Genomic DNA, 23,196 nt, shown 5'->3' with positions numbered 1-23,196 from the left:
TTTTTTTTTTTTTTTTTAATGAAGTCTTCTAAAATTACTTCCAAAAAGATCAAGGGTAGGGGCGCCTGGCTGGCTCATTGGGTGGAGCATGAGACTCTTGATCTTGGGGTCTTGAGTTCGAGCCCCATGTTGAAGGTAAAGATTACTTAAAAATAAATAAAATGAAAGGTCACGGGTCAACTTCGCATAACATTGATGGTTCTTCCACCTGGGCAGTATTTGGTTCTCCTCTAGAAAAATAAGCCCTGTTTCACTTAACTGTCTTTCTAACTTCTGCCTCAGTAGCAGATGCAGTATCTCTGTCTACAGCAAAGGGATTGATGACAAAGAGGCCCTTGGTTTAATTTTTACTCAGATCCTCCCAGAATGTAGTCATAAAAACATTCTTGAACTGGAAACCCGGAGGCACTGAGGCCAGCATTGCTTTTCCTGCTGCCTAACAAAGCACTTATCTTCTACTGGGCTTAGTTCACTCATCTGAAATATCTCATGATAGGACTCACTGATGTTTAAACCCATGTATAGTCCTAAAATTCCAAGTCAGAAAATTAATGTTTACCTTCACGTTCTAATTTTGAAAGCCCTATTTTTTATTATCTTTTTAATCAACATAGAACGTATTATTTGTTTCAGGGGTACAGGTCTGTGAATCATCAGTCTTACACAACACCCAGCGTTCACCACAACACATACCCTGCGCAATGTCCAGCCCCTAGCCACTCTTTCCTTCTACCCCCCTCCCCTCCAGCAACTCTCAGTTTGTTTCCTGAGATTAAGAGTCTTTTATGGTCTGTTGAAAGTTCCCTTCTGATTTCTCAGACTAGAGGTGCCGAGAAGGGAGAATGTGTCTGGGGCAAGGTAGAGCAGTAGGAAGTGAGTGGGGAACCACTGGTTAACTTGCTCTACCCTTGCCCCCCACCGCAGACATCAGTCCTGCCCTCCTGGCTAGCTCTTTTTCTTTTCTTCCTGCCTCAAGCTTCTCAGCATCATCCATACTGTCCAAAAAATAGTAGCCTATCTCACTAAGACTGCCACTACACAGACCCCCATGGGCACACGTAAACACGCACAGAATTCTATACTTCTGTACTCATTTACAAAAATCTAAACAGAAACCAGTGAGATACATTATAAAGCCACAAATATATCCCATCATCTTACAGTGTGAAAAGGGCTAAAGGGAAATTTTTAATTCATTCTGAAAGTATTTTTTACATCTACAGCCTAAAAGAGAATCCCAATTCTAATATCCTTTTTTGTACTGAAAATGGGAGCATTGCAAGTGTTAATATTACTCATGTCTTGAATAAACAACTACCCCAAACCTAATTGTATATTATTGTTTCAATTAATCCAAGATGAGATAAAATCAATCTGGAAGCTGTTCCCATGAGTGTGTGTAGGTGTATATTTATACATGCTATATACACATAGTTTTTGAAAAGCAGATAGTTTTTTTAAATTTTGATCTTCCATGGTAACTCTGTTGAAATAGCAAATGTAAATTATGTTCATTAAACTCAAAGATAACGACAGCCTTGAATGCACTTTGAGCAAACCTAGATTTAATTTTCCTATTACACACACTGTTGATTTGGAACCATAAAGAAAGATCCCCATTAGGACATTCTTTCCTGTGTTCTGTTTTGTTTATTTTTAAATTTTTTTTAAAAGATTTTATTTATTTATTTGACAGACAGAGATCACAAGTAGGCAGAGAGGCAGGCAGAGAGAGAGGAGGGAGCAGGCTTCCCACTGAGCAGAGAGCCCGATGTGGGTCTCTATCCCAGGACCCTGGGATCATGACCTGAGCTGAAAGCAGAGGCTTAACCCACTGAGCCACCCAGGTTCCCCGCGATAGGATATTCTTAATGTTTGTCTTTTTTTTGTTTTAGTACTAAACTATGAATATGGTTGGTCCTCCAACTGAATGAGAATTTAAACAAACAAATCATACTTTCTTGGTTAAAACTTACCTATCAATGTATACCTATTTCCACAGGATTAAAATAAATCAGTCCATGACAACCTAAAATAAAATATTATTCTACAAATTCATTTCAGCATGAACAGAACTAAGGCATTTCAAGTCCATCAGTGAAATTGTTTTCTTTTTCTTTTTCTTTTTCCATGTTTTGGTCCAGACCAATACTGCCTGCACAGGTCCTAAAACTCAAGGCTACTCCTCTTTTGTCCTTCTTCTCATTTCATATTTCTCTTAAAAGTATTAAGGAAACTTATCTTTCAAGGTTTTAGTCTGCATTTGAAAAATCTAATTGCTTAAAATCTTAAGAGTTCAAATACGTTGGCAAAGCTTCCAGAAGTTAACGTAAAACTCTTCAGAAGAGGTCAAGGGTAAATTCTGGCTAACCTACAACAACAGGGGTGCTACCAAATCCAGACAAGCCTTGTCTGTCTTTCTCTCTAAATGTCAGGATTAAACCTTTCATGAACCTACCACGCCACTCCAATAATGACCACAAAATAAGCAAGACCAAACGAGGTATACAAAACCACTTCCTTCCGAACCCCAGCTACCTTCATCTTAGATCCTTCAAAGACTTCCTGCTTACCCTGGCTTTTGCTATGATACCCTTGTCAAGGCGGCTTCCTGGCTCTGCCTGTATTCGTAAATGTGATCTTAATTAAGGAGATGAAATCGCTTCCACATGGAAGCCATGTGGCTTAAAACGTCTTCCCACAAGAAAGGAGAGAGCACACCACACCGGTTGCTGCGCGTGACCATGGCGCAGGAGGTCTCCTTCCTTTCGCCTCTGCTCCTTTCACATGTCACTGCCATCCGCTAATCGCTGAACGCTGCTAATCTTGCCGCCATGCGGGCTGTCCCTAAAAGCAAGTGGTAGCAATTTGTTACATGTCAGAGCTATAATAAAAGCATTCCCACTTCTCCGTGGGAAGGACTTCAAAAATCTTTTATGATTTGGTTATTTTTAGAAAAGGCACTCGGATGCTCAGTCTTACTATCTGTTGCTTAAGCAAATTCCTCTAAGTGATTGTGCAAACAAGTGCAAACACTCAAAACCCTAGAAGGGAAAGAAGCAGAATTTCTACCGATTCCAGGACCCTCGCCCTCATGTTGGATCAACCCCTTACTGTTGGATACTGCTATGGTTTATGGTTTGGGTCTTTTTTTTTTTTTTTTTGCCATCATTGCTAACTTCTGATAAATATCTTTGCACATAAATCTTTTTTAAATTTAAATTTTAGCTATTGAACATACAGAGCAATACTGGTTTCTGGAGTAGAATTCAGTGACTTATCACTTACATACAACACCCAGTGCTCATCACAAGAGTCCTCTTTAATGCCCATCCCCCATCCACCTCCCTCCATCAACCCTCAGTGTGTTCTCTATTGTTAAGTATCTTTTATGGTTTGTATCCCTTTCTCCTTTATCTCTTTTCCCCCGTCCCATGTTTAGGTTTTCTTTCTTAAATTCCACATATGGGTGAGATCATAAGATATTTGTCATTCTCTGATTTCACTTAGCATAACACACTCTAGTTCCATCCATGTTGTTGCAAATGGCAAGATTTCATTCTTTTTGATGGCTAATACTCCAGCGTGCGCGCACACACATGATCTTCCCTATCCATTCATCAGTTGATGGACAATTGGGCTTTCTCCATAGTTTGGCTATTGTTGATAATGCTACTGAAAACACTGGGGTGCATGTTCCCCTTTCAAGCTGTATGTTTATATCTTTTGGGTAAATACCTAGCAGTGCAGTTGCTAGATTGTAGAAGAATTCTATTTTTAACTTGCTGAGGACCCTCCATGCTGTTCTCCAGAGTGGCTGCACCAGTTTTCAATCCCACCAATAGTGTAGGAGGGTTCCCCTCTCTCCGAATCCTCACCAACATCTGTTGTGTCTTGTGTTGTTAATTTTAGCCATTCTGACTGGTGTGAGGTGATGTCTCATTGTGGTTTTGATTCGTATTTCCCTGTTGATGAGTGATGTGGAGCATCTTTTTACGGATCTGTTCACCATCTGGACGTCTTCTTTGGAGAAATGTCTATCCATGACTTGTGCCCGTTTCTTAACGATTATTTGTTGTTTCGGTGTTGACTTTGAGAAGTACTTTATGGATTTTGGATACTAGCCCTTTATCAGATATGTTTCCAAATATCTTCTCCTATTCTGCAGGCTGCCTTTTAGTTTTGATTGTTTCTTTTGCTGGGCAGAAACTTTTTATCTTGATGAAGTCCCAAATAGCTCCTTTTTGCTTTTGTATCCCTTGCCTCCAGCAACGGGTCTAGTAAGAAGTTGTTTACAGCTGACGTCAAAGAGGTTGCTGTCTGTGTTCTCCTCTAGGATTCTGACGGCTTCCTATCTTACATTGAGGTCTTTCATCCATTCTGAATCAACTTTTGTGTATGGTATATGAAAGCGGTCCAGTTTCATTCTTCTGCATGTGGCTGTCCAGTTTTCCCAACACCATTTTTTAAAGAGACTGTCTTTTTTCCATTAGCTATTCTTTCCTGCTTTGTCAACAATTAGTTGACCATAGAGTTGTGGGTCCATTTCTGAGTTCTCTTTTCTGTTCCATTGATCTATGTGTCTGCTTTTGTGCCGGTACCATACTGTCTTGATGACTACAGCTTTGTAATAGAGCTTGAAATCCAGAATTGTGATGCCTTCTATTTTTTTCTTTTTAGAATTGTTTTGGCTATTTAGGATCTTCTGTGGTATCATACCAATTCTAGGATTGTTTGTTCTAGCTCCGTGAAAAATGCTGGTGGTATTTTGACAGGAATTGCATGAAATGTGTAGATTGCTTTGGGTACTATACACATTTTAACAATGTTTGTTCTTTCAATCCATGAGCATGGAATGCTTTTCCATTTCTTTGTGTCCTCTTCAATTTCTCTCATAAGTTATCTATAGTTTTCAGAGTACAGATCTTTTACCTCTTTAGTTAGGTTTATTCCTAGGTATCTTACTGTTTTGGGTGCAATTGCAAATAGCACGATTCCCTGATATCTTTTCCTGCTGCTTCATTATTGGTGTATAGAGATGCAACAGATTTCTGCACATTGAGTTTATATCCTACAACTTTGCTGAATTCATGGATTAGTTCTAGAAATTTTTTGGTGGAGTCATTCAGGTTTTCTACATAGTCTCATGTTTTCAGCAAATAGTGAAAGTCTGAATTCTTCCTTGCTAATTTGGATGCCCTTTATTTCCTTTTGTTGTCTGAATGCTATGGCTTTGACTTCCAGTGCTATGTTTAAAAGTAATGGTGGGAATGGTCTTGTTGTCTTGTTTCTGACCATAGGGGAAAGGCTCTTAGTTTCTCCCCAGTGAGGATGATATTTGTTGTAAGTCTTTCATATGTGGCCTTTATGATGTTAAGTTCCCTCTATCCCTACCTTGTTGAGGGTTTTTATCAAGAAAGGATGCTGTATTTTGTTAAATGCTTTTTCTGCGTCTATTGACAGGATCATATCGTTCTTATCCTTTCTTTTATTAATGTGGTGTATCATGTTGATTGATTTGCAAATACTGAACCACCCCTGAAGGCCAGGAATAAACCCCATTGATCATGGTGAATAATTCTTTTAATGTACTGTTGAATTTGCTAGTATTTTGTTGAGAATTTTTGCATCCATGCTCATCAGGAATATTGGTCTGTAATTCTCCTTTTTAGTGGGGTCTTTGTCTGGTTTTGGGATCAAGGTGAGGCTGATTTCATAAAACAAGTTTGGAAGTTTTCCTTCCATTTCTACTTTTTGGAATAGAATAGAATAGGTATTAATTCTTTTTTAAATGTCTGGTAGAATTTCCCTGGGAAGTTATCTGGCCCAGGACTTTAGTTTGTTGGGAGATTTTCGATACTGATTTAATTTCTTTGCTGGTTATAAGTCTGTTCAAATTTTCTATTTCTTCCTGTTTCAGTTTTGGTAATTCATAGGTCTCTAGGAATTTGCCCATTTCTTCCAGGTTGTCCAGTTTGTTGGCATGTAATTTCTCATAGTATTCTAATTCTTTGTATTTTTGTGGTGTTGGCTGTGATCTCTCTCATTCGCGATTTTATCTGTTTGGGTCCTTTCTCTTTTCTTTTTAGTAAGTCTGTCTTGGGTTTATCAATTTTATTAATTCTTTCAAAGAACCAGCTCTTGGTTTTGTTAATCAATTCTGGTGGTTTTTTAATTTTATATTTCTCATTTCTGCTCTAATCTTTATTTACCCTTCTTCTCCTGGCTCTTGGATTTATTTTCTGTTCCTTTTCTAGCTCCTTAGGCATAAGGTTAGGTTGTATCTCTTGAAACTTTTCCTGTTTCTTGAGGTAGGCCTGTGTTGCAATATACTTCCCTCTTAGAACTGCCTTTGCTGCATCCCAAAGGTTTTGGACTGTCATGTTTTCATTCTCACTTGCTTTCACGTATTTCTTTATTTCTTCTTTAATTTCTTAGTTAACCCATTCATTCTTTAGTAGAATGTTCTTTAACCTCCGTGTATTTGAGGTCTTTCCAATTTTTTTCTTGTGGTTGATTTCAAGTTTCATAGTGTTTTGGTAGGAAAATATGCATGGTATGATCTTGATCTTTTTGTACTTGGTGAGGGCTGACTTGTGATCCAGTATGTTATCTGTTCTGGAGAATGTTCCATGTGCACTCGAAAAGAACATGTATACTGCTGCTTTAGAATGAAATATTTTGAATATATCTGTTAAGTCCATCTGGTCCAGTGGTCCAGTGTGTCATTCAAAGCCATTGTTTCCTTGTCGACTTTCTGCTTAGATGATTTGTCCATTGCTATGAGCAGGGTCTTAAAGTCCTCTACTATTATTGTATTATAATCAAGGAGTTTCTTTATGATTATTAGTAATTGATTTATATATTTGGGTGCTCCCAAGTTGAGATATAAATATTTGCAATTGTTACATCTTCTTGATGGATAGACCCCTTAATTATGATTTAATGCCCTTCTTCATCTGTTACAGTCTTTGTTTTAAAATCTAGTTTGTCCAGGGGGACCTGGGTAGCTCAGTTGGTTAAGTGTCCAACTCTTGATTTCATTTCAGGTCATGATCTCAGGGTGGTGAGATCAAGCCCCGTGTCAGGCTCTGCGCTCAGCAGGGATTCTGTTTGAGGTTCTCGCTCTCTCTTTCTGCCCATCCCCTGGTCCAAAAAAATAAATAAAATCTTTTAAGAAACTAAAGAAAAATAAAAACTAGTTTGTCTGATATAAGTATGGCTACTCCAGCTTTGTTCTGATGTCTATCAGTATGATAGATGGTTCTCCATCCCCTCGCTTTCAATCTGAGAATATCTTTAGGTCTAAAATGAGTCTCCTGTAGGCAGCATATAGATGGATTGTGGTTTTTTGGTCCATTCTGATCCCTATATCTTTTGATTGGAGCATTTACATTGAGTGATTACTGAAAGACACAAATTTAGTGCTACTGTGTTACCTGTAGAGTTGGTGTTTCTGGTGATTGTTCTCTGGTCCTTTCTAGTCTTTGTTGCTTTTGGTCTTTTTTCCTCCACTCAAAGAGACCCCTTAAAATCGGTGGCAGGGCTGGTCACAAACTCCTTTAGGTTTTGTTTGTCTGGGAAACGATTTCTCTTTCTACTCTGAATGACACCCTTGCTGGATAAAGAATGTTTGGCTGCACATTTTTCCCATTCAGCACATTAGAATTCATGCCACTCTCTTCTGGCCTTCCACAACGCTGTTGAAAGAGCTGCTCCTAACCTCATCTGTCTTCCCTTGTAGGTTCAAGACTTTTTTTCCCCTTGCTGCTTTCAAGATTCTTTCCTTGTCAGTGTATTTTGTGAATCTGACTATGATAGGCCTTAGCAATGGTCGGCTTTTGTAGAATTCGACAGGAATTCTGTGTGCTTATGGAATTTTGATGTCTGTGTCCTTTCCCAGATTAGGGAATTTTTCTGCTATAATTTGTTCAAATAAACCTTCTGGCCGTTTCTCTTTTCATCTTCTGGGACTTGTATGATAACAAATGTTATTATGTCTTAATAAGTTGTTGAGTTCCCTAAATCTACCTTCGTGGTCTGTTACCTTTCTTTCCCTCTTCTTTTCAGCTTCATTATTTTGCATAATTTTATCTTCTGTATCACTTATTTGCACCTCTGCTTTGTCCATCCTCATTTTTATGGTCTACATTTGGGACTATGTCTCAGTTATAGTATTTTTAATTTTGGCTTGACTAGATTTTAGTTCTTTTATCTCTACAGTAAGTGATTCTCTAGTGTCTTCTATGCTTTTTTCAAGACCAGCCAATACCCTTATAATCATTGTTTCAAATTCTCATTTAGACATCTTATTTTTATCTGTACTAATTAAATCCCTGGCTGTTCTACTTCCTATTTTTTCTTTTGGGATGAATTTCTCTGTCTCATCATTTTGTCCAGAAAAGAAAAGAAGAAAGAAGAAAAACAAAAACACAAAACGAAAGACAAAGGAAAACAAAACAAAACAAAACTAGATCTTGGGTGTGTTTTGGTCTGCTTGTTAAAAGAATCCAGATTCCACACCCCCAAAAACCCTGAAAATAAACAAAAATATAAATATATAAAGTGCGTGTGTGTACATATATATGTATATGTATGAGATTTTTTAATAAAAAACTTAAAAAGGGAATTGAAAAAAAAAGAAAAGAAATGAAAAAACAAAAGGTAAAAAATAAAAGTAAAAAGGAAGCTAGATCCTATTTCCCCTAGACCTGAAGCTTTGTAGTACTCCCTGATCAGGAGACTTGGTTCAAGCGAGTTGTTTGTGTGAGTTTTCTGGGTGAGGATCCTGCTGGGCTTATTCTCAGACTGACTTATTTTAGGGGAAATGTGCCTCCAGAGTGCAGGGGTGTAGGGTTTGGTGTAAGTAGCTCCAGCCTGCACTAGGTGGCGCTGTTTTGCTCCCTGAAGGCTTCCAGTGCTGATGAGAGGGATGAATATAGCACGATATGGTGGCACTCTGCTCTCTAGCCCTGGAGTTGAAAGTTCGGGCCCTCCCCCCACTCTTCAGTGAGCCCACACAGAACAACCAATCACCCTACTTATGTCCCTGGTTTCCACCTGAAACCTGCATGCACCTTGCCTACGTCTCAGTTTTTTTATCTTAGGTGCGTGACTGAGTTTCAAAAGTCCAAATTTTGGGATTCCTGGGACATGAACAGGCTCTGTTCCCCTGGGAGGGTCTCACTATGCTTTCGCCATTTCCTGGCTGGTCCCAGGAAAGTGGTCACATGACCGCACAGTGGTTTACAGCTTATGGCAAAACAGAGCAGAAAACAGGCACCAAGACCCGCTCCTCTCAGCCAGCGTCCTGGGAACACTGCGATAGGACAGCACCACCCATTCTTGTGACCCAGGGGATCCTCGGACCATGCTGTGATCCACTGGGATTCTTCTCCACCTCACCATCTAAGCACCTTTAAGCCAGGCACGTTTGCCATGGTAGCGGACTTCTAAAAGTTTGGATTTTGTGCTCTGCTGCTTATAACACTTTGCAGTAGTCTCCACAAGCAGGCTCTCTCCCCGCTGCCATATCCGCAGCTTTAATTCCCCCACGTCAACTCTCTGCACCTTCCACTTTCCAAAAGATAGTCGTTTATCCTCTTGTAGACTCTCAGACCTCCAACTGATTTCTTGGGTGTTCAGAATGATTTAATACCTATCTAGCTGTGTTTGAGGGATGAGACAAGCTTAGGGGCCCCCAACTCCTCTGCCATCTTAACTCCTCCTCTGCACATTAATCTTTGACCAAATTTCTATTTTTTTTCCTTCACAGTGAAATTTTGAGCCCAGAGGTCTAGACATTATAACGGCTCTAGATATATCTGTAGATTTATGGTGGAATGTCATGTGGCCAAAAGCAAACTGGTCAACACAATCACATGACAGAACAGCGATTTTGCTGAATGAGTCTACTGTTAGTCACTGGTTTCTCCAGTCTTGGGGTTTTTTCCTACACCACAGGGCAGTTTTTCAACTAGTTACATGCTCTAAATGTTGTTTCCCCCCCCATTTAACCCCCAATTGTTAGAAAGTTATTAACTCATCCCAGCAAATCACCTATTGTTGCATATTTAGATTTTTTTCTCCAATACACCCCTGTCACAAATACAGAAGGGAAGGATTAATTATGAGGGGAAAAAAAGGAAAGGAAAAGAAAAAATATCTGAAAATCTTTGAAAAAATACACAAAAAGGAAAAATAAGGAAAAAGACTTAATCTAGAAATAAGTTTAAAGGCACCACCTCCATAGTACAAACACCAATATCTGAACAGCCAGGGTCTAGCAGTTCTTGTTTTTGAACAAAAAAATCATTTTGACCAACTTTTATACTAACTAAATTGCTTTCACCCAAATTGTTTTTTTTAAATCAAATCACTTGGTAACTACCTATAAAAAGTACCCATTTCATCAAAATGTTGACTGTCTTATATTTTTAAATTTTAGCTAATTTAAGAAGCAGAATTGTTATCTCCTTGCTCTTTTGATGTTGCTATAACTTTGGGTGATAGTACTATTAAGTATTATTAATATAAGAATAACAACAGCCAGGCACCTGGGTGGCTCAGTCAGTTAAGCATCTGCCTTTGACTCAGGTCATGCTCCCAGAGTTCTGGGGTTGAGCCCTGAATTGGGCTCCCTGCTCAGCAGGGAGTCTGCTGCTCTCTTTCCCTCTGCCACTACCCCGGCTTGTGTGTGCTCTCTCTCTCTGTGTATCAAATAAATAAAAACTTTAAAAAAGAATAACAAGGGCGCCTGGGTGGCTCAGTGGGTTAAAGCCTCTGCCTTCAGCTCAGGTCATGATCTCAGGGTCCTGGGATCGAGCCCCGCATCGAGCCCCGCATTGGGCTCTCTGCTCAGCAGGGAGCCTGCTTCCTCCTCTCTCTGCCTTCCTCTCTGCCTACTTCTGATCTGTCTCTGTCAAAGAAATAAATAAAACCTTTAAAAAAAAAGAATAACAATAGCTAAATATGTAAGGGCTTAGATATACACCAGGCACTATTTTAGCTGCTTCTTCTGTATTAATTAGGCCATCTGCATATCCCGTTTCATAAAATATCTGCTCATTCCCAGCTAAGTTTCCGTTCATTTATTAGTTCCCTCATTCAAGACATACTGATTGAGAACATGTAGTGTGTTAGTCACTGGATACGTATATTGTTGAATAACAGATCTGCTCAGGCTTTGTTGCATTTCCTTTCTAGTGAGGAAGACAATGGAACAAATTAAATATAAAATCACACTGTTATAAAAGAAATAAATAGGGTGGAGAGAGAGAAAATCAGGAGAGTAATGGAAGGCCTTAAATGAACAGAATGGAGGGTAAAAGGTTTCCAGTCAGAGAAAGGAGTACCGCCTGTGCAAAGGCCTTAAGGCAGTAAAAGGAGAGTGATATGCAGACACAGAGATGAGTTCAGAGTCAGAAAAGACACCATTGTAAGATATCTGGGATTTCTTTAAAAGTACTACAGGGAAAAAAAAATTACAACAGGAACACACTGATCCAGTTTTTATCTCAGACAGGTGTCTTGAGCCATAATTTGGAGAACTAGAAGGGAGTAAGAACAGGAGACAGGAGACTCCTGAAGAGGCAGCTACAGTGGGTTTGTCCAGGACTGGACAAGGGATAGGAGTAATGTAGATAAATTTAAAATATATTGTAGAAATAGAGAGGTTTTGCAAATGGACTGGATGTGGGTTGGGGAGGAGAAGGAATAAGGATGACCACCATGTTTCTTCTTTGAGCAGTGAGTGCCACTCATTTATTAAGATCGAAAAGACTGGAAGGGAAAGGAGTTTTCATTGTCAAGATATGTGAGACTAGGAGGAACAAGAATTCAACTTCTGCTATTTTACATGGGACAGGCCTGGGAACATGATAAAGGAGATGTCAAGGAGGTAGTTGAATAAATGAGTACACAGAGCTCAGAGGTAAGCCCTGCGCTGTGAGTATCAGTGTGGGAGTTGTAAGACTATCAATGGCATCTACATCCATGGGATGGACAAGATCATTTATGGAGAGTATGTACGACGAAAGAGGACTCAGGACTTAGATCCAGGGAACTTGAACATGTAGGGGTCTGGTAGAGGAAAGGGACCTACCTGAGAAAGGAAACTGAAAGAGCAAGGTGCACCTGGAGACAAAAGGACCCATCATCTCAGAGACCAAAGAGAGGAAAGAGGGTGTGGAGAAGGAGGAAGCAGTCAACCCACGTAGAGGAAGAGTCAATGTGAAAAGAAAAGACGACCTCTGGGTTTGATGACATGGAAGTCAGTGGTGACTCTAGGCACTGATGGGGCTGGACACCAGGCTGAGAGTACCGAGGATGTTGGGGAATGGACACAACATGTGCAGACAAATCTTCTGTGACTATGACTGAGTGGGAGCCAAGAATGGTGGTGGGGGAAGGGGGTGTTAAGGCAGTTAGGTTCTTCTCATCAATTTATGTGAAAGGTTTTTTTTTTAATAAATTAAGGCTACTGGACTTTAATATTTGCTATAAAAATTTCCCAGTTTGGGGTGCCTGGGTGGCTCAGTGGGTTAAGCCTCTGCCTTCAGCTCAGGTCGTGATCTCAGGGTCCTGGGATCAAGCCCTGCATCGGGCTCTCTGCTCAGCAGGGAGCCTGCTTCCCCCTCTCTCTCTGCCTGCCTCTCTGCCTACTTGTGATCTCTCTGTGTGTCAAATAAATAAATAAAATCTTTTAAAAAAAATCTCCCAGTTTGTTTTTGGCTTTAATTTCATTTATAGCAGTTCTAACATGGGTCAGAGCTATCAGTCTTCTCCTTCTGATGCTTTTAAACTTAGAAAGTCTTTCCCCATCCAAAGATCACGTCTTCCTACATTTTTCCATTTTTAACCTTTAATTCTTTACGCTGAATTTATTTTGCTACGAGGTAGAAGATCATGAGCTAAACTGGTGTCTTTTTATGAATGGTTCATCAACTGTCCCAGTTGCCTTATCTTTTTCTGATGATTATCTTCTTGGGTCTATTTCAGGTAAGTTATCTGTCAATCACAAGGAAGAGACTTAATGAAGAAAACTTCACTAATTAGCACAAAAGCCCCTAACAGAGGAAGATCTAGTCTATAAGGAGTTCTTGGCATAATCTAGTACACTTCCCACCAGGCTTCCCAATCTCCTCATCCTACTCTCATGGTGTGCTGGGCTTTGCATGGGGGAAAAAAACCCCATCAGCACAGACCCCTTCTCTCTACCATTAACACCTTCACACACACACTCAAGAAACTCACTGCCAGACCCCTTGGCCCCCAAGTGGAGAACCATACCTTAGTGTTTCTCCAGGAGATCTTAAGGCATCAAGGAAGTGAAAAATACATTTGCCACATTATTTGAAGCAAAATTCCAATCTCATTGCTCAGAATAAGCTGATGCCCTTCAATGAAATGCTAAGTTTTCTGTCCCCAATCCAAAGCACTCAGATTTCCAAGTTCTTGATTATTTTAAAGAATTCTGATAAGGAGTGGGAAAGATTAGTCTCCATCCTCAGTGCCAAAGATATCGTGGGAGGATTAAAACTTGGTAATCATATTTTGACATATACATGAAGTGCTACATAAAGAAACAACGAACCCTTCGGCAAAACGCCAACAACTCTGTATAGGGTGAGAGAGAGAGCCAGACAACATTTTTAACTTTGATCAACCATGAAAGATTTCAGGAGCATCAAGCTGTTGGGCTGACCGACGGCCCCTATGTTGTTAAGCTGAAGCCAACTCAAATTCTCCTACACCCAACGGCATCCAATTGGACATAGCCAAAGTATCCTTCAGTCCAGGGTCTACAGCATCTTATCTTGACCAGCCCTGCTGTCAACAGTAACAGTAACACCTTCTGTTTAGGAGAGGGCTAGTGAGGAAAGAAGAGCTAAAGAGGAAGGGAATAAGGATGCTCATAGGACGCATGGTCCTGACATTTAAGCAGAGGCATGTTAACTCTGATACTAAACTTGGACTACTCTCTTTGAGTCAGCATTACTGCCTGAAGTTGGGCTAGAGATGTTTTAATTTTTTGGAAAATTAAAACCAGAGGAAGAACAAATACCCACCCCTTATATGAATGACCCCTCCATAATTCTGCAAAGACTAATAGTACAATAAAACCACAATGACCCCCAAATATGCCAAGAGGGAGCCTTCCTATTCCTTGCCTCCTATCCATGGGTAATGTGTTCCAAGGCTGAGTCAGTGAATTAACTGATGCTAGAATATTCCTCACAGGGCTTTATAATATTTTTAATCTCTGTTCGTTACATTTGGTATTTACTAAGATGTTTTTAAGGATTCTTGCAAGAAAGTATATCAAGATGGGAAGCTATTTGGCAAAGATAAGACTTCACAGAGCATTGGGACGGATACATCTGTGCAGATATGATTAAGCGGGAATTTATTATGGCACAGGGCTTCTCCTATGTGACCGTTTACGGGACATTCTGACACAGTCAGGGGGGTGTCTGCTTGGACAGACACATGCCTGAAAGTACCCTTTTGGTGTAGAAAGAGAGAAAAGTATTTTCTGAAGCTTCCTTCCAGGAAAAAGAGACAAGACATTTGGAAACTGGAAAGAGACGCACTCAGCAATTTCATGCACCAGGGCTGAACGGTACAGCAAGGCCGAGGTGCTGTGCAAATAAAATAAGGCAAAATTCAGGAGACCTGAGTCTGGGCCTGCATTCCTTCCACAAGGAGCTGTCTGACCTTGGAAAAGACTTTCACCGAGGTGGGCTGCAGCCTTCCCCTCTACCAAGCGGTGGGAGAGCTGAAGAGCTGATCTCGCCTGCCTACTGCTGCCTGATACTCTGATTCCAACAGGAGAAAAAGGAAGAGTAGGTATGGGGTGGCTCTGAAAAGCATCTCATAGTTTCACGAACTCTAAACTCTTGCTGCCCTAAGAACTTCATTCACAGCCCAATTACACCACTATGGCAATGAAGGAGGTGAATGAATGGCGAGTCTCCTGTCCAGCTACTACATAAATGGGCCACAGTGGGCCCCTACGTTGTTAAGCTGAAGCCAATTCAAATTCTCCTACATCCAATTGCTTTAACTATGTTCCAAATAAACATATTTTTAGTCATTTAGAGCCCACCTACCACACATACCCTAGGAAATCACACCCACTGTCTCCCAGCGACAAATGACACCCTGCATCTAGAAAGTTCCCCAAAATGCCACTGCCCTTTGGAGCTCTCTGTCCCGGAGGTCCTCTACCTTGTTGCTGAGCGACATCATCTAGCCAGGTAAGCCCCCTCTCTGATCTCCCCGACTCTCCCAGGAAGTCTCTTTCCCCATTCCCCTTCTGAGTGTGGCCTTGTGCCACTGTCTCTGGAAGGTCTCCAACTCTAAGGGACCTCCCTTCTCATCAACCTCATCCGTGCACCACCCAAACAAAGCTTGTGTGTTACCACCTCTCACGAACCTGTCTCTTCCTTGATCAACTTCCAAAGCCCCAAACTTCCTACACCAACCCATCTAAATAAAGTAAGTATTCAAACAAGATCCAGGAGCATTGAAAATAGCCTCCCCTCTCTCCACAAACAAAAGAGGAGGTTCCCTACTAATCAGCAACAGATCTGAGAAATTAAAGAGTTGACCAAATCAACTAAAGGGCTGGAGACCCACGGAAGGGGTCGGTACTTACCCCCACCCTTCAACCCCCCCCCCCCTCCGCAAGTTGGGCAAGTAGGAGGTGGTCAGTTCCGTGGCAAAATCACTGATGGGTCAAGAATCTTTTCTGAACCCTACAATGATCCATCTCTCCTCTTAGGCCTCCCTGTCTTTCAAGTTTCCACAGATAAAAAGCTGTTCTCGGCAGAGAATCTGATTTATGCTGGGTTGTGCCAAACCGGCATGGACCCATGAGCTTGTGGTTTAGAGCACAAACCATGGAGCCAGACACCCAGTCAGAATGCCAGCTCTGTCACTCACTACACGCATAGCTACTCTCGCTGTGCCTCAGTTCCCGCTCTCGTTATGTTGTTGTGAGAACCCAGGTTCAATCACACAACATGGGCCTCCCTCAGGGTCTCTTGGCCTCACTAGCTCCTGAGCCCTTGGCCTCCTCCTGGCTGACTGCCCCCACCGTGCTGGGAACCACAACAGCTCCAGAGCTCCTGGGCTTGATCCGACAGACCAACTGAGGCTCTGGACCCACACACAGCCTGGAACAAAGAGCCAAGCCACTGGATGTGGTCTGTGCCCTCCTGGGAGGCTGCCTCAAGTGGCCAGGTGACACAGTCCATTCACTGCCCTGGGACTGCACAGAAGACCTGCCCTGGGTTCTGTTTCCCGGAGAACCCAAGTTAAATTGGTAGGAAAAAAAAAATATTAACCCTCCCCCAAAAAACTGGGTGGGAAAAAATTGATACATGTAAAGCACTCAGAATGTCGCTGTCCAGTACAGTTGTCACTAATCATGAGGCTACTGAGCACGCCAACTGCTCAGCGGCGACCAAGATGTGCTCTAAGTGTAAAAATGGGCACTGGATTGCAAAGACTTAGTACAAAAATGCAAAATATCCCATTATAAACTTCCCCAGACTGTGTGCTGAAATGACAATATTTTGAATAACTGGGCTTGAGCAAACAATTAAAATTAATTTCACCTGTTTCTTTTTACTTTTTAAAATGTGCCTACTGAATATTTTAAATTACATGTTGCTTCCATTCCATTTTTATTGGACAGCTCTGAGAATTCAGTACCTCCTAAGTCCACAAAAGATGCTAGTCAATTTCATTTCCCTTCCCAAGAAGTTCTAGAGGTTGGCTGTCAACAAAGCCTAATGATAAAAAGGATGTGGGAACAGAAAGGGAGACAGACAAGGAAAAGGAAACAAATATTTATTAAGTAACCTTAATATCACCAGGCATGTTATATATCATGCAAATACTCAAAGCTTATTCATTATTATCCCCTTTTGGTAGATAAGGAAGTAAGGGCTCAAAATTATTTTCCCAAGGTCCCAGAGGTATTAAACAACAGACCTGAAAATTAGACTCAGGTCTGCTTGACTCTACAGTCCATGCTCTTTTCAATCTATCATACTGTCAGACGATTGGCTCTAATGGTATGGTGTGTTTTCAATAATTGAGGTTTTTTGTCATATGTTAGGGCTTCCTAGAATCCCTTAAATCACCTACCCAGGAGGTCAACGACACTAAGCAAGTTAAAAGTTGCTGCTGCACACCAATCAATCAATCGATATCCCCCTCAACCACCCCTCTCACTTTCAAGTGCAGGAAATGGAATTCAGTTGGCCCATGCCATATGGTCATCATACATCCATGAGAGCCCCCTTTGTTCTGTATTTTTCTCCCATTCAATCCCACTCTCCCACTGGCTCCTAGTTGAGCACACATAATGAAAATCCTTTCAATAATACCCTTCATATGTTTATTTAGATCTACGGGTGTCCTTGGAAAGTGTTACTGTGTGCAAAACTGTTTCCTTGTTCTGGTTTATGCCACATTATTTCCTGAAATCTAATAACGTGGATAGAAGTAAATATAATCTATTCCATCATACGTAACTACCATATTCTACTCATCCACTCCTGGAGCGGTGACACCAACATCATCTCAGACTCCTTTCCACCACCCATGACACAGAGACGACTACCGCCATAGGTCTACTTGTTGAAGTTTTGCTGGAGTAATTAGCCAGGAGAGGGAATGCTGGCGCATACTCTTGTAGTCTGTGTTAGCTTCACTAAGTAACCAAGCAATGCCAGCTCCCTCTCCACAATGAATAATTAGTCGCCGGCCATGTGCAAAGCTTCTATTTCTTCCCATCCTTGCCATGCTTGACAGTACCCAACTTCCTAACTTTGGCCAATCAGAGCGGTGTCAAGGGGTAGCATATGATTTGAACATCCACTTCTCTGCATATTGGTTAGAAGAACATTTCTTAATGTTCTTAGTGGCCTTCCAGAGTTGGAAGATTTTCTTAAGACCTGAAATCCAGAGCTGCCACCAACACAAACAACTGACTTTTCAAGGCAAGAATGTTTCAGCTCAGAGAGTAGAGGCACTAGGGACACATGGCTTTGTTCTCCCAGCAACAGTAATGCTCTGGACTGACCACGTCCATCAATTTTCTGCAGATATCACCACTCCAGGGCTCAGAGATTTGGTTGTATAGTGAAATCTCACGGAACCAGGGCTGGTATTGCCATAAATGTGTCTCTTACTACCTTCCAGTACTGCCTCTCAAGTGAGATGAAGGAGAAGCGGGGTAGGAAGAACTCAAGTTTGGCGTCCTGACAGCCCTGTCCAGTCTAGGCAACGTGCCAGGCTGCGGCATTTATAAAGGACAAGAAAATCCGTACTCCCCCCACAAGCAAGGCAGAATTAAAGCTGGGTGAGGAGGCTTTGGGACTTTATTTAGCACATAATTAGAAATTATCATTTCTTTTGACTCGGTTTATAAAGCCAAGAGGTTTTAGATCAGGGGTTTAGATTTCTTCCTAGAAATGTGATGATGGGGTAGAGGTGGGTTCAAAGGTTGGGACATTTTAATATTTAGGTAATTTTTATGCTACTGCTTGGGCTTCTCACACACCTGTCAACACGGTTGGGAATAATTTGACAGGGAACTAGGAGAGGAGGTGAATGTGTAGCCTAGAACACAAAGCACCTTGGTATCAATTTAATGAAAATACTCTCTATACTCATTTCAGACCCTTCTGGGGGTAAAATTTATCTGAGAGAGTTCAAGTTAGCTTTGGTGGGAAGAGGCCCACACTGACAAGCTTCTGTCCTTCCCTGAGACGCGGGGTGCTGGGGGGGCGGTCACTGCTAAATGTCAAGTCCAGTAAGTTACCAAAACAACATGCAGAGGAACATTGGGGGAGCCTCCAGACCCCTCCCTAATGTCCCCATGAGACAACAGCCAGCTGCTCTCTGCCTTCCTCGCTTATCCCTGGGGGGTGGAGGGGAGAGGGAAGGATGGGATCCGGCCGGTAAGGGCAAACCCAGGAACTGAGCGTACTCAGCTAGGTTGTTCTGTCTGTCTGTCTCTTCTGCCACGAGCTAAGTGGCCAGCCTCTGAAAAGGATGCCTCTAAGCTCTGCCGGAACATGTTTCATGAAATGGAAGAAGTATTAAAAGCTCAAAAGTTCTCAAGAGACAAGTCATGTGCCCTTGCCCAGATTTTACCAGTAATAAAGGTGCTCTTTGGATCCCCATCTGGCTAACTCCTGAGTCTTGTCTCAATTCATCCTGAGCTTGGGAGGGGAAGAGGGGACAGTGACGTGTTGGTTCTCTCCTCTACCTCGGCTCCCTCCACTTGACTTCCACTCAACTCTAAGTCCTCTTGCGCTTTTGTCTGGCTGACAAACTCTGGCAGTTAAAACCTGTGAAAACAGCTCATCACCGCCCCCCAGGAACTCTCTTGCTGGAAATGTTTGCACTGATCAGTTACAGATGGCCTTGAATCAGGATCCAGTGCAGACAGAATCTACCACCCAAGCCTTGGGAGTTACTCGGAGACGCTCAAAATCTCCAAAGCACACGAAGATGTAAGCGGTGCCGACGCCTGGCAAGCTGAGCTGGCCAAGGCTCGATTCGCAGAACATTTAATTGCTGGTGGTGACAGGGTGGTCAAGGGAGGCGGGTTTCTGAGAGAACACTCCGGAGGAGAGAGGATGGAAAGGCACAAAAATCAATGCCAAAGGAACCAGGATAGAGTAGAAAAGGTCGTTAGGTTCTCTATCCTCTTCCTTTCCCCAACCCCGCTGTCGCTTTGCCTCTTTTGTGGATCCCTTCTTGGAAGCCAGCGTTGTTCTCAGAGCCCAGGGAGGAGAGGAAAACTGACCACAGGCAGCGTTTGAAGGCAGTGGGATAGAAGAGCCTTGTGCTCTGGACTTCAAAACGATTTCCTCTACAAGGATGATTTAAACTTCTCCCAGTGCTATTTATAATTGCACCAAGAGCAAAATTTTGGCCACCGTGGTTTCCTTCCACAATGTCAAAAATGACCATCTACATGGAAGCCAAGAGAACAAGGGAGCTTTAAAATTTCATGAAATAGGGGCGCCTGGGTGGCTCAGTGGGCTAAGCCTCTGCCTTCAGCTCGGGTCATGATTTCGGGGTCCTGGGATCGAGCCCCACGTCAGGCTCTCTGCTCGGCAGGGAGCTTGCTTCCCCCCTCTGTCTGCCTCTCTGCCTACTTGTGATCTCTCTCTCTGTCAAATAAATTTTTAAAAATCTATAAAAAGATTTCAAGAAACAGAAGCAAATTATCATTTTATTGTTCAGTGAAACTTGACAAACTGGGTCTTGGGCCATGCATGTTGTATTCCAAATGTAACTGCTTTATTCTTAACATGGGTGACTCTCACAGATAAGGATATGAGCACACTGTATCTTTGCGATTTTGCACAGATTTAGTTTTGACCACTTGGGGGGGAGGCAGAGAAAACAGAAGAACAGTTACTCCAGGTGAAACACTACTGCTATGTTCAACACTGGTCTAGACACAAAAGAAAATGACATTGAAAAGTTAAAAAAGAAAGAGAAAGAGAGGGAGGGAGAGAAAAGATCAGAAAAGTTTTACGTGGTAAAGATGATCATTTTTCCCATTTTTGTGCTTAAAACAACGAGCATATGCTTTGAAAGCCTTCTTCAAACATGAAGCTAGTCCACTGGCTCTTTTGCCGTCTTTAAGCAGAAACACCTTATAAACACGTCTGTGGCTTCCTGCTGTCTCCTTCGCACTGCATAGACCCTTTCCATCCTTCTTCGCCAGGTCAGGTGGCTCCTGCAGACTTGGTTCGGGCCTGCTTTTCCTCAACCTTCAGATTGGGTTGAGCCTCCAGTCTGCCTTCCCCTAAACCTGTCACGTTCACTAGGCCGGCGACTCAGCACAGAAGACGTGTGTTGGCAGCTGATGTGCTTGTCTGTACCTTCAGCTGTGCCCTTCCAGCTCCCTGACTTCGATCTACAGCCCAAGGACAGGCAGTGAATGATGAAAAGTCTTCCCTGGGGTTTTAAGACCACCACACGTGCTTCCTTAACAGAGTAAACCCTATCAGTGTTCTAGGGCCCCTGTGAGTTGAAACTGAAAAACTCTTGTCCATCTTGGAGTACTTCTACCAATCCACAGGAGCAGAATTCTTAAAGCTTCATGTAATCAGAATGGTATCTGACCCCAAATTTTCTCCCCCCCTTTCATCCTGAGTTTGGTCGAATTGTTCGTAAGGTAGATGATCTTGAGTGCAGTTGCTTTGGACAAAATAAAACAGTGTGTTTGCGGCTATCAGTAACACAGCTTCATTCATGCCAGTCCCGGTCTCTAAAATACTAACACGTACCTCGTTTGTATCCACAAGAGCTCATTTCAAGGCAACACACGAGAGCGTCTGTAACTTTCTGGAGCGGGTCTGTATTTTCCACTCTGCTTACAAAAAAATAAGTCACATGTTCCTGGGGAAAGACTTACTATCTCCTGGAAGTCCAAGCCTTGAGAGCCACAGGAGTGATTACAGTGATCTTTAATAAAATGTCCACTCACCTTTATTGAGGGTAACACCTGGGTTTTTTATGGCTTTCATTACACGCTTATTCTCAGTCTCCTGGCTAATCTGTCATCCTGAGGGCCAAGGGCCACGATGTACGAAGGGCACAAGATGTAACCTTGGGTTTAAAAGCACACCTATCCATTCTTCACTCACTGCCGGAAAAGGGCTCATTCCCACCGCTGGAATGTGTACCCCAGGTCATCGGGGACACTGTGAAGACCCTTTGTGCGCACCAACAATGGTATTTCAGGGGGAGTGGAACGCCCTGGGCAAGGGCAACGTTCTGTACAGCAGATTTCAGCAAATCCAGACCACTGTTTATGTGAGCATTCCTAAGTGCAAATGAAGTGCCAGCTACGGCTGCCTCCCATAGGACAGGTCTTTGAACCTGAGAGAGAGGGAGACGGGGGTGGATCCGTGCAGCCAAGGTCAGCTCTAGGCAAAAATCTAGGAGTGGACACACTTGGTCTTGGATTTCCCTCTGGCCCGTATTTTGCCAGTCACACCACACAAGCATCTGGTTATCCACAGAGCCTGCGATCATGATCCCAAAATAGGTTTCACACTCCTACTACCCAGGCCCTTTATACAAGCCATTTTAAGACGGGGCCAGGACCCGTCTTTTCTTCCTTTACCTTGCTTTATGCACATAAGCAAAATCGACGGTCGCTCCCTCCTCCGGATGACCACAGAGGTTTTGCCTGCTGCTGACATCACCTTTCATGCATCACATACCTCTGATGAGTGCCTGTTTCTCTTCCCCTGCTAAACCATGACTTTACTTGGGGTCGGTGGTTGTATCTTAGTCACCCATCTCCAGGGCACAGCATAATGTGCATACGGCTGGTGCCTAATGACTGAACGAACGGAGTTCACAGAGAAATGGGACACGTGGATTTCATAACTGTCAGTCCCAAAACCCACTACTTCAAAAGTGAAAATAGATGGCTGTGTAGATCCAGGGCAGCTGAGAAGGCTCCACTGTTGGCTCAGGTCATAATTCCGGGGTCCTGGGATCGAGTCCCTCGTCGGACTCCCTGATCACCCTGAGACTGCTTCTAGCTTTCCCTCTGCCTTTCCCCTGCCTGCTCATACTCTCTCAAATGAATAAATAAAAAATCTCAATAAAACAAAACAAAGGGAGACCAAAAGATTTTCTGCCTTGTACTATTTCCTTTCTCATTTCTCAGCACACATTATTTATTTATTTAAAGTCTCCAGAAGGAAATTCAGCCAGAATTCATTTGGATGACTGCATTTCCTAGCTGGGATTTTTAACTTAGAGTTCCTCATAGCATCTCATTAAAATGAACCATGACAAAAACAAAAGAAAAAATCAATGGAAATAACATAGAGGAAAACAAAGACCATTATCAGAAAGAAACATAAATCAGAAAGAAAAAAAAAGCGGAATTTTGGGTTACTTTGGGTTCCACCACTTCTGACACCTCTAAAGCAAGTCCACCCGTGGGATACGAGCTGGGATCCACTACAGACCCCGGGACCCCACTGGGGCCAGCCTCACGTGACCGCACATGGCTGCTTTCCCAAACACGGAACGGCGCGGCTCACCTCTACTCCCAGAGCTTCTCCAGAAAGGACGGCAACCGTCACACCATCCTGCCTGGCTTTGGGGATTTCTTTACTCTTCAGCTCC

General features: G+C 42.4%; 1 protein-coding gene across 1 annotated transcript in view; it reads right to left on the bottom strand.

The window, feature by feature from the left end:
• Window positions 1-23,196, bottom strand: part of LOC111157101 (pirin) — a 120,278-nt gene that overhangs the window by 50,114 nt on the left and 46,968 nt on the right. The window contains 1 exon segment of the mRNA XM_022518346.1: window positions 23,112-23,192. Coding sequence (XP_022374054.1) covers window positions 23,112-23,192 — 81 coding nt within the window.

The sequence above is a fragment of the Enhydra lutris genome, unplaced genomic scaffold (genome assembly GCF_002288905.1).
Source record: "Enhydra lutris kenyoni isolate GAN:26980312 unplaced genomic scaffold, ASM228890v2 scaffoldscaffold52, whole genome shotgun sequence".
NCBI lineage: Eukaryota > Metazoa > Chordata > Mammalia > Carnivora > Mustelidae > Enhydra > Enhydra lutris.
This window is presented reverse-complemented; position numbering and strand designations above follow the sequence as displayed.